This window comes from Poeciliopsis prolifica, unplaced genomic scaffold, assembly GCF_027474105.1.
Source record: "Poeciliopsis prolifica strain line A6 unplaced genomic scaffold, Auburn_PproV2 SCAFFOLD027, whole genome shotgun sequence".
Classification (NCBI taxonomy): domain Eukaryota; kingdom Metazoa; phylum Chordata; class Actinopteri; order Cyprinodontiformes; family Poeciliidae; genus Poeciliopsis; species Poeciliopsis prolifica.
In genome coordinates this window covers 4,041,433-4,052,724 of record NW_026562402.1, presented here as the reverse complement: position 1 = coordinate 4,052,724, position 11,292 = coordinate 4,041,433, and the positions used below count along the sequence as shown (strand labels likewise).

Sequence of the window (11,292 nt, the reverse complement as noted above, 5' to 3'; positions counted from 1 at the left end):
ATTGGACCCTCAAGCTCCCAGGCCTCTGGTAGAGGATCACAGCTCAGAGGATAAGAACCACCCGCGGTGGGTGAGAAGGAAATTTTATTTTCTTATTATTATTTTAATAAAATGTGTTTTCCAAATCATGAATTCCATATTCGTTTTGACAATAAAACGTGATTGTTTGTATTTTTGACCACATCAAAGACTGAAAACTGTTTTATAATTTTGAGTAAAAAGTAAAAAAAAAATTTGATTGTAAAAAATAAGAGAAACAGACATTTTATTTGAGATTCAGAAGTAATGGGGAAAAGCAGTTTACATAAGTATTTAAAATACAAATAATGTTAAATAAGAATGAGGTTCAGTGGCTTTCTACAGGATCCCAGTCTTAGTCAGGTTAACAGGCAACGAAGGCAGAGGAGGGTCTAAAGGGATGACAGGTGCTGCACTGTGAAGACAGAGAGAGAAAAAAATCATATTAGAAATTATATTATGATAAGTCATGATAGGGGTGTGTGTGGTGTGCTGCTGTGGCCCACCTCATCGAGTGGCCCTGGAACCCGAGCGCAGTGATGAAGATGTTGATGAGGACCGTGAAGAAGACGAACACCGTGGCCACGTTGTTCATCGTGTCCAGCTTGGTTCGTTTCCGTTCGTCGTTCAGATCGTACTTCACTGCTGGCACGAAACAAAACCATGTAAACATCATTAAACTGTACAGAATGTCAGACATTTAAAACTCATTGAGACTGAAGGGTGGAAGCTGAGGTGTCTTTATCGCCCCCTGGTGGTTGTTTAGTGGTGAGCTCTAAATCTGTGGACCTTCAGGTCAGAGGACAGAACATGAGCTCCAAAATATAACCAAACCTGAGTCTAACATTTTAAAGAACTATCTTATTTTTACCCTTTTTTTTCTCTTCATGTTAAAACAATCAAAATGTAGATTTTCAAACGTGAGAAGTTTATGTAAAAAAGGACAAAATTTTATGATTTTTTTTTTTTTTTTTTTAGAAATTTCTCCACCTAAAATGACCCTGACACACTGTCATTAATAACTGATTATATTCACGTTACAAATAAAGTGGAGTTTTAAAGTATTAACTCATCAATCAATTAATCAATCAGTCATGTTTATTTATATTGCTTAGTATTCGCAACAAGGCAGTTCAAAGGTCTTTACGTCATGAAACACAAATTTAATGTTATTTTAGGAGGGCCGAGTGAAAACAGCCTGTGTGTGGATCCACTGATCCCCAGGAGACGGATGACTTTCAGCCCCAATTTTGTAATCCACACTCTCTGAAGTCAGAAATGTGCTTTGTCACAATGAACTCACTGTTATACGAACAATAATGGTGGTACAAAAGAAGAAAAGCATGGGAATCACTTGCCAATAAAGACGAGCAGCAGTCCCACCATCACCTGCAGTGAGATGGACAGGGCGAGCAGGACGATGAGAGGGATGTAGAATCGGTACTGTGGGCCCACATACAGGATGGTCTTCAGCTGGGACGAGTTGGCCATCAGCAAAGCAACATCCAGCATACTCTGAGCTGCACTCTTCTTAGTGGCATAGTGGTTCATGTCAAAGGAGTGAAGTCTTTTACCAGACTGACCCTGAAAGGTAAAGACAACATTCACTCTCACCAACATGTCACATTACTGGCAGGATCAGGATATTTGGAGATCTTCTTTCTGTGCCTCTGTGATTATTTTTCCAAACACCGTCGTGTTTTTGTATGTTATTCGTCTCTGTATTTGGGTGTGGCAGCATGAGGAATGAGAGAGCGGCGCTGCGACAGGTGATGACTCACCTGAGCCAGAGGAACAGGCCAGTCCCAGCATGTGCTGCGTTCTCTGTCGACATTTAAACCTCCCGTGTTTCATGAGCTACAACATGCATGTGCTGGAAGACACACCCCCCTCTACCCTGAGCTAAACCCACTGGCTTCCACAAGAAAACTAGTTAGAAACTCAGTTGAATGTTGTTTTCTTCATTAAATTCAAAGTTCAAATTATTATGGGAAAACTTTTTTTTTAAGCTTTCCTTAAGAAAAGTCTGCCTGTCATTGCATCTGATCTGATTAAAGTAGTGAACTCGTTCCTTCAGATTTTAAAGACAGTAGTTGTCAAAATTTTTATAAAAACACATCAGTTGAGATTACAAGCTTATATCAAAACTTAATAATAAAAAACTGTTTCAACAATTAAAGTTTCTTATCAAAGATAAACCACTTTGACATCTTTCTGTCTGGTTACCAGAGGACTGAGACTGCCCTCATCAAAGTGTTCAATGACAAACACTGTTGATCAGGACTAATTACTGAAACGACTGAAGACCCGGGTCAGACTCTGGTACTGGACCGAGTCCGGAAGCTGCATTCAGTTCAATCCAGAACAAAGTTTCAAAAAACTGCAGAAATGCTGAAACACTATAAATCAAGACTAAAACCCAATTTATCTAGAGTTAACTTTGATTATTAAATACTGTAGCACTGATTAATTATAGTCTGAATTCAAATGTTTCTTTTTTGTTTGGTTTGGTAAATGTTTTATGTTTTCATCACACAAAGTAAACTGAACTGACTTGCTGATTAAATTTACAATGCAAATTTAATAAACTTGATTTGTAAAAGTAAAAAGTGGTCTCCCTTTAAAAATCCACTTTTGAATACTTTTTGATACATTTTTAGCATTTTTCATATTACAGATTCCCATTTAAACTCAATGTACAAAGAACTAAAGAATAACATGCAGTCACATGCAATAAATTTAGCTTGGTTAATGTTACGGACAAGTAATTTAATTTCAATAGCTCAATTCACTAAACAAACACATTCTATGGACTGTGACTGATGTTTTAAAGACTTTGTTAATTATAATTTTGTTCTTGCAGCTGCGTTTAAGACATATTTTAATAAAGAAATAGAAAATCTGTTGTAGTCTCATGAGTTATAATTTTGTTGCTAAAACAACCGGGGTTGGTAAAAATAATTAAATTGTGAATGTGAAGAGAATATTTTAAGTTCAGCAGATACATTTTAGGACGTCTGGTCAGCACAGCTGTCTGCTTCTGGCCTCTGCTTCACTTTTCTCTGATGGAAACTTATGATTGCAACACAGTGACAGGGTGATACGTCACACTTGGGTGCCGCTGTCACTGCAAAGCTTTTGTTCACATAAACACAAAGCTTACAAGTGCGATTGCAATCGCCACAGTGATGAACAGACATGTCGTTTTCCCTGTAAAGATTCTGGAAGATACGGTTCCCGTCTGGGAGTGAAGATCCGTTAAAAAACATTCAGAAAACAGCCGTGGATGTCCTGGATTTGCTGCAGGAAAAGTGAATAGAGGAGCTGAAAGTCAGGTGTGGTCACATTCCAACCCCCCTGTTTTGAAGAGCAAGCTGACGTGACTCCTTTCAGTCAATGGGTTATTTACAGGTTAACCGCCAAATTTCTTACAGCCTCTCATGATTGTATTTGTGCTGTTGATTTTGTCTGTGGCACATCAAACCCCAAATTAATTCAGTAGTCAAACTACTGAAAATATAATTTATTTAAATATTTATCTGGGTTTTCCATTAAAGATTTCCTGAGTGTTTTGTTTGACATAAACTTATTTTGTTTACAGAATTAAAGGTATATTAGCTTTGATCCTGTGTTATATAATGAGATTGGGATGAAAAAAGCAGACTTACCTCGAAGTCCCCCATTGTGTTTATAGCCAGCTCCTCTCTGTTCATCCTGTGGTCTGAGGATCCGATATCTCCCTGCTGGGCTCAGACCGCCCTGCTGTAGCTCTGAGGAGCTGTGGAAACCTGAAGGTGTAAAACCCAACAAACCTGGCGACTCCACCTGTGTTTCAGCAACATGTCAATGCTCCTCCCATCAACTTTTTACCTCCAAAATCATCCTCCTGTTCTTCTCTCTCCCTTGCCTTTGTAAACACTGGATCAAGTAGAGTCACTTGCATCATCACTGAAAGCATTTAAAACATCACCAATCATGTTGGAGGCTGAGATGGAACCGTATTTGCTTGCATATTTGTTCTAGTTCATTTAGAACAGGGGTGGAAAAGAACATCACTACTCATTAATGTAATCAAGTACAACGTGTCTGTCTGTACTTTAAGCTGTGTACAAAAATTTAACTTTTACTTCTTGAGTTTGTTTTGAATTTTACTCAGATACATTTGAAATCATACATGTTAATGTGTGAACGCAACCTAGGGCTGCCTGGAGTCTTAGGCAGAAGGTCAAAGGTCAACATCAACAAGCAGTGGAAAGCTACTAAGATGAATGCTGAGATGCACCTGCAGTGCCTTTCAAAAAATTTAAAAAATACACATCTTATTAGTTTTGAATTTGTCATGTTTTATTATGTGTTGATTTTGTTTTATTATTAAAAAGAGTTTGAGACTGTTGTGGCTGATTCATCACCCAGGTCTGCTTCCCGTTTCAGGACCTGACCAGAACCTCTCAGTGTTGTTACACTGAGAAATAATGAGATTTGGTTAAGAATGAAACAGGCTTTTATGCTGAAAATGATCAAATGTTACAAGCTGTTCAAGTCACACAGATGAAACAGATGCAGAATTACATTCACTGTAATAATATAGAGCCACAACAACCTTTAAAAAATTGGGTTTAAGGATTTTTTATTATTTGTTTTGAAGCAGTCTTTATTCAGAGTGAAATGTTGACACCAAGTGTAACTGCAGAACATTTTTAAAATAGGAAGAGAATCCAGAGGTTTGAACTTTTCATGAATCCTATAAACACACATGTAGGATCAAATATTTATTTTATCATGATGAAGATTGAGATTCTAATCTATCTTTTCACGTTTAATGTTTAGTAGTCTTACAGCATGTGGGTTACATTCAGCACAGCTAAATATAGAAAAATAGGACATTTAATGATTAAAAATAAATAAATAAAACAGTTACTTGTTAGAACTACAGAGGACTCCAGTCCAGTAGGTGGCGGTAATTAACCTTCTGTATCCAACAGCCAACTAACTTGTCCAAGCTGCAGGAAGTGTACATGATGCACTTCCTGCATCATGTACAAGATGGCGGCTGGCCTGCTGACCCTTAGGGTGCTGAGAGCATCTTCAGGTTTCTGCCGCCGGACTCCGGCTGCCGCCGGCGGACTCCGGGCGGCTTCCTCCGACGCTCCACAGGACAAAAGAGCCGTTATAACGGAGTCCACGGAAGAATACAAGTTCGTGGAACGACTCATACCACCAACACGGATCCCTGACCCGCCTAAACACGTCGGAGCCGCTCCGTCGGGCTGGATCCCCCCGGCTGAGTCCCCGCCGCCTCTGCCCTACATGATCCGCCGCTCCCGCATGCACAACATCCCGGTGTACAGCGACCTGACCCACGGGAACCGCAGGATGACGCTGGTACGGAAGGTGGAAGGGGACATCTGGGCTCTGGAGAAGGACGTGAGGCAGTACCTGAGACAGGTGACCGGGAAGGAGTTACCCACGCAGGTGAATGAGGTGACGATGACTCTGAAGGTGAAAGGTCACTTTGAGCAGGAGCTGAAGGACTGGCTGGCCAGCAGAGGCTTCTGATCGAGGAAGAGGAGGATGCAGCTGAAAGGACATCTTCATCAGTTATCTTTAAAGGACTGCTGTCAGTTTCCGGTCAACCAGAAGACTCTTCCTGTCAACAAACACGTTTTATTTTGTTCTGTTAAACCTTTAAAGCGAGATTAAAGAGAAAAGCATCACAAACTGTGTTGTGTTCATAAATGACTTGGATTTTTTCTTTTCATAAAATCAGTGAAGATTCTTCAGCTTTTTTTCCAATTGATATGTGAATTATTTTAAGCTCAATGCTAGGATTGTATTCTGGAGGAAAAGGTGACCGGATTGCACCGATTGCAGTTTTCTAGCTGATCACTGATCTGTAAAAAACCTGACCTTGTGATACCAATTTTTTTATTTACATATGACTGACACTGAGGTTTTAAAAGGTTATAATACACTCTCAATGTTCCAGTCTTATTTTAGTAAAAAACAGCTAAACAATACAAACTTGTTTAAGTGTTTATTTGATCTTTATCAGCCAATGGCTTCTCTTCCTCAGGCCCACAGGAAGAGTAGTAATATGTTACTAACATGTTAGTCACATAACATGTGAAGTGTAGTTTTTTGTAATAAATGCTCTCAAATATAAAAGTTTGGACCAATGGTGGCTAAACCACAAATAAAAAAAATAGTTTAGTTTTTCACTCACTGCTCACAATAAGTGCAGTAAGATGGGTTTTTTTGGTGTTGTCATAGAAGGATCCAAAAACAACAGAAGTCACTAGATTTGTCGCTAGTTTCTTTAAAAAAAAAAGTTGCAAACTTGGCAACAGTAGTGTGACTTAATTCCACATGCAACTGATTTAGAGGTAAAAGTTTTACAGCCGTCAGACTTAAAACAGCACTTATTTTAGTTTCATCCATGAACGTATATTTTATCTGCATAACATAAAATTAAGGAGCCCAACATCAAAATGATGGGAGTTCATGGAATGAACTGAGGTCAAAAATTACTGTTCAGTATTTGATCTGTTTCCATGAAGAACTGTTGGTTTTTCAATCCAAGATGACTGATGTCTGCATGTCTTGTTCTGAGCTTCACTGAAACCCAGTGATCTGCTTTAAAGTGCTGGATGAAGCAGAAGTTTTTCAAACCTTACATATTTTTTGTTTTCATTCACAATTACTTTATAACAAATCTGCAGGAGTTACAGCTCAAACTTCAAATCTTTATTTTCACGTAGAGATATACAATTATTTACAAGTTGGAGAGTCCTGGGTGAATCAGGATGTTTGCTAAATCGTGAGCTCTGAAAGTTGAATTGAGGTGACAGCAAATAGCAGCTCATAATTCATAATGATGTTAACCTTTTAAAATCTTCACCAGTCTGGTCATATTCCTCACACTGCATGGCTTCAGACTGAGCAGCTGATCCTGATCAGGGTTTTAGGATCTGCTCCATGTCAGAGCTGTGATGATGATGATGATGGTCAGGTGTGGCGTTGTGAGGCCATGTTCTCAACCCGCTGGCTGATCTCCTCCAGTTGATCCGCTGAGGAACACAACAGCGGATATTAAACCAGGAGCAGAAAACTGCAGCTCTTAATAATCACAATCATCTTTATTGGCCTGTTTGGCGCGGCAGTCGACATACGGAGTGTGTGTTTCTCTCCTCTGCTCCAGTAGCGAGGTTGTGTCTGTAGACCTTTCACCTCCTCGCTTACACACCCTGAAGCTTCACGTATTTCCTTCTGCATTTCCAGCTCCTGGATAATAACAGAGATGAGAACAGATTATGTTTGGTTTGGGCTTATGCTGTTGAGCCTTTTCTGTTTAATTTAAAGATTAGACGTTTTACAGGTATTACATGACATTTTATAGCACAATCAAGTTACTGTTACCTTCAGTTGTTAAAATGCTACATATTAAATATGACTTCAAAGAAATCTGACTGAGTTGTCTTACAGCTCCTATATATGCTTTGTGTGTTCATAATTTACCACCTTTAGATTGGACTTCTGTCTCTTTAAAAACTCCTGCTTTCTGACACTCCATCTTCAGGACACCATCAAAGCATGTCTCCTCTATCAAGCCTTTGACAACATTTTTACAAGTATTGTGCTAAAATGTAGCTTGCATAAAGAGTTCAGCAGGTGTGCAGCTACACCAAGTGTTTGCTAATTGCTGCTGGCTAGTCTGAAGGAACTGAGTGAGGGAGGGCTACTGTGTGAAGCAGAAGATCAGAAGTTTGGAAGCTTACAAACTGCAGATGAGGTGGAGCTGCACCTCAAGGGCGGCAGTAGGTCCAGCTAGGCATTTTGCACAGCTGAATGGCAATTCAAGAATTTCTCAAAAATGCAGGAATTAAGTGAATACTCTTGACATAACATGATATAAAGCTCTACAAAATTGATTTGTCACAGTGGATCCCCAGTATAAGAATTTGGTACCGTGTTGCAGGCCAGCAGCTGCTGCTGCACCCTCTGGAAGAGGTCGGTCTCTGCGCTGAAGCTGGGAGGGTCTCTGCCGCAGTAGACCCTCAGGTCTGTCTCGTACAGATGACTGAAGGTCATCATCTGTTGCTGGAGGTCGCCTGCTGCTAAACGTAGCGAGCTCGGTGAGAGAGCAGCAAGGTTCTCCTCAGTGCAGTTCAGGAAGTCACACTGAGAATGACAACACGAGACCGAGGTGAAAGTCAGAACCGCTGGCTGCTCTTGGGTTATGTTAGGAATTCATGCACAGTAATAACCAGTTGTGACTGGTTCATATGTAAAGCTATACTGGTACATCACTATATTTTCTACAGTAACAATTCATTAATACTTCAAACCAAGAAACATTAGTTGTACATGAATGTGTCACAAGATTTGTCAAAATAAAGGAAATCTGAGTTTATGATCCAAAGATTTCCGTCCGATTGGAATCTTAAGGTGGACGTTGCTAAATGTGGTGAAAACAGTGAAGTTCATGCTTCAAACAAACTAAGCTGTCAGGATGCAGCAAACTACTAACTTTTCCAGTGGTGCACCAATTGCACTTTTCTGGCCAATCATCAATCTTAAAAATAAAAATGATCTGCTGATTTTGTTTTTGGCCAATATCTATTTTTTGTGTGTGTAAAAAGTCACTAAATATAGTGACAAAATCACTAAGGTGAAGCAGTGGCTGATTCTCAGAGCTCTCAAACCGATTTTGTCTCATGTCAGTGCATTTTTCTCTCTCATCCAGACAAAGTTCTCCTGCAGGTGGTTTTACCTTGGACTGCAGCTGCTCCAGTTGTGTCTGAGTGGACTGCAGAAGGTCAGAAACATCTGGAAACTCTTCTCCTGCCTTAGGAGCCGACTCTGGGACTTCATACAGAGCTCTGTGGGGGTCAGATGAAGGAATACACTGCAGTTTGTTAAATCACTTTTACTCTGATAAAAAGTAAAAATGATTCTGAGTAAAAAAATAATCTTTCTGAATTATGAATTTTTACTGGTTTTAAAATGACATTGTAAGCATTTACAATTCTAATTTGATTGAATGAACAGTGCCTGAGTGTCACCAGTTGCATTTATTAACTGGGATGGAACCAAACTGCTGGTTGGATCTGGTCCAATTGTGCTTAACACATTAGTGCAGCAGACGTACTCGATGTGAGCAGGCCAGGGATCCAGCGCCGGCTGGAGCATCTGTCTGAGGTGAGGCAGATTCTCTGCAGCAAAAATCTCACTCAGCAGCACCTCTACGTCGGTTCTGCGCCCAGCAGAACCGGCAACAAGAGACAACAGTTGTTCCAGGAAGCCGAGCTGTCGCTGAGGGCTGGCTTTGCCCTGGAAGAACAGCAGCGATGTAGATGAGACGTCGACGTTAACTCACAACCTGACGGCTTTCATTCAACCTCAACTCACCTTGATCAGATCCAAGTCGTCTGCTTTGCACAGCATCAGCTCCTGACCCATCACAGCTATTTCTGTTTCCACATAATAAATAGCAACAACAAAGTATTTAGATTAGTCTGAAACATTTTTTTATGGAGTAAATGGAGTAAAGCCACGCTCACTTTTCTCTAAGCCGTCAGGATCCTTGGACTCTGCAGACTTTGCTTCAGAAGTTCCAAACTTGGGGTTGATTCTGAAAAGCAAAATTATGACAAGGGATCACCGTGCATCTGTTAATGCCAGTCAATTTTCCAGTGATTCAGCGAGGAGTACGGTGCACGTACCTGCGGCAGATCCATGTCAGGATGTCTGTGCGGAGCGTCGAGGGGCGACACAGCAGCTCCAGCATGCTCTCCTCCTCCTGCAGGTACAGGTCCTGCACCAAGGGACACGACAAAGCCTCCAAAACAAAACACCTTCACTAATAAGTTCTCTTTATAAACTAAAGAGGGAAGTTGGTGAGTTTCACTTGTAAGTTGATTGCATAATAATAGTAAATTGTGGACAGAATTATACATAAAGCACCCTGTGATTAATATTAGTTGAAATATTAATAATTACTTCAGATTTATCTTCTTTATGTTTAGAACTATATAATAGCTTCCATGAGGAACAAAAATGTTCTCACCTATCAACTACATACACAATATTTTTATTAAACAATAACAGTGGCCTCTTTTTCTCTCTTCTGGAGACAAAACACATTTATTACAGGACATTTCTTCACAGTTCTGCTGTGTTTCTATAAGGAGGCTGTGAACGACAGATCACCGCCTGATGTTGACAAGAAAGTTTCACTTAAACAAGTCACTGAACAGCAAAGAGTCTTTCAGGACGAAATGAAGAGCAACCTCGAACTAACTTTAAAGATATGTTCAGATTTGAAAGTTTCTACAAACATTCATCTGATCTCAGTTAAACATCATTAACATAACGGGGTGGTGGAAACTATTATTATTAGGCATTCAGAGCCGAACCAGTTTAAGAGAGTATCATAACATTAAACAATGGTCTGACCCAAATTAACTTTATTTACCTGCAGTGAGTCATAAACGCGATGAGCAAAATGTTTATCTGTGAAACCACCCGCCATTTTCCCACTTGAATCTCTGGCTTCCGCCTTCTTCTTCTTCTTGGGTTTTATGGCGACATTTAAATGTTATATCGCCATCTACTGTCCTGGAGTTTTTTGCCTAAACTAAATTCATATTCACAATCCAGTTTCATTTAAAAATGTAATAAATGATTATTTATATTGTCATGTTTAAGTAATACCTTAATACCATACTCTCATATGAGCTTGAGTGACATCCCATTCCTAACCCATAGGGATCAATGTGAAGTCAGTCCAGCCTTTGCATCTAGAACAGCTTCAACTCTTCTGGGAATGTCGTCCACAAAGTTCAGGTGTGTGTTGATGGAGATTTGTGACCATTCTTCTTGAAGACCATTTGTGAGGTCACATACTGATGTTGAAGGAAAAAGCCTGGCTCTCAGTATTTGTTCTAATTCATCTAATTCAAGTGTTCTGCACAAAAGTAAGGCCAATCAAGTTCATCTACGACAGACTCTGCCATCCAGGTCTTTATGGACCTTGCTTTGTGCACTGATGAACAGTCATGTTGGAAAAGAAAGGGCCCAACTCCAAACTGTTCCCACAAAATTGGAATTGTTCAAAATGTCTTGATGTGCCAAAACATTCAGAGTTCCTTTCACTGGAACTTAGGGGCCAAACCCATCATAATCCCTCCTTTAGTATACTTTACAATTGACAGAATGCAGTCAGACAAGAACTGTTCTCCTGGCAACCGCCAAGCCCAGACTTGTCCATTAGAT

The 11,292-nt window shown here is 39.9% G+C and overlaps 3 protein-coding genes across 4 annotated transcripts; 1 reads left to right on the top strand and 2 right to left on the bottom strand.

Moving 5' to 3' along the window:
- Nucleotides 1–248: 248 nt before the first annotated feature.
- Nucleotides 249–3,904, bottom strand: si:dkey-93l1.9 (uncharacterized protein LOC562339 homolog). Of its 2 annotated transcripts, none has more exons than XM_055048544.1 (4): nucleotides 3,687–3,904; nucleotides 1,377–1,602; nucleotides 525–663; nucleotides 249–433 (listed from the first exon to the last, which is right to left on the bottom strand). In XM_055048544.1, the coding sequence occupies exons 1-4, from the start codon at nucleotides 3,729–3,731 to the stop codon at nucleotides 358–360; spliced, it is 486 nt and encodes a 161-aa protein (XP_054904519.1). In that variant the 5' UTR covers nucleotides 3,732–3,904; the 3' UTR covers nucleotides 249–357. The 2 variants fall into 2 exon arrangements, with proteins under 2 accessions (XP_054904519.1, XP_054904520.1); XM_055048545.1 differs by having other exon boundaries at nucleotides 525–660; nucleotides 3,687–3,898.
- A 1,115-nt stretch (nucleotides 3,905–5,019) lies between these two features.
- mrpl49 (mitochondrial ribosomal protein L49) lies at nucleotides 5,020–5,739 on the top strand. Its single transcript, XM_055048542.1, has one exon. The coding sequence runs from the start codon at nucleotides 5,053–5,055 to the stop codon at nucleotides 5,572–5,574; it is 522 nt and encodes a 173-aa protein (XP_054904517.1). The 5' UTR covers nucleotides 5,020–5,052; the 3' UTR covers nucleotides 5,575–5,739.
- Nucleotides 5,740–6,747: 1,008 nt separating this feature from the next.
- On the bottom strand, nucleotides 6,748–11,184 carry haus7 (HAUS augmin-like complex, subunit 7). The gene is made up of 9 exons (XM_055048264.1): nucleotides 10,493–11,184; nucleotides 9,741–9,856; nucleotides 9,579–9,649; nucleotides 9,427–9,488; nucleotides 9,167–9,348; nucleotides 8,789–8,897; nucleotides 7,984–8,196; nucleotides 7,188–7,299; nucleotides 6,748–7,085 (listed from the first exon to the last, which is right to left on the bottom strand). The coding sequence occupies exons 1-9, from the start codon at nucleotides 10,547–10,549 to the stop codon at nucleotides 7,024–7,026; spliced, it is 984 nt and encodes a 327-aa protein (XP_054904239.1). The 5' UTR covers nucleotides 10,550–11,184; the 3' UTR covers nucleotides 6,748–7,023.
- Nucleotides 11,185–11,292: the final 108 nt, after the last annotated feature.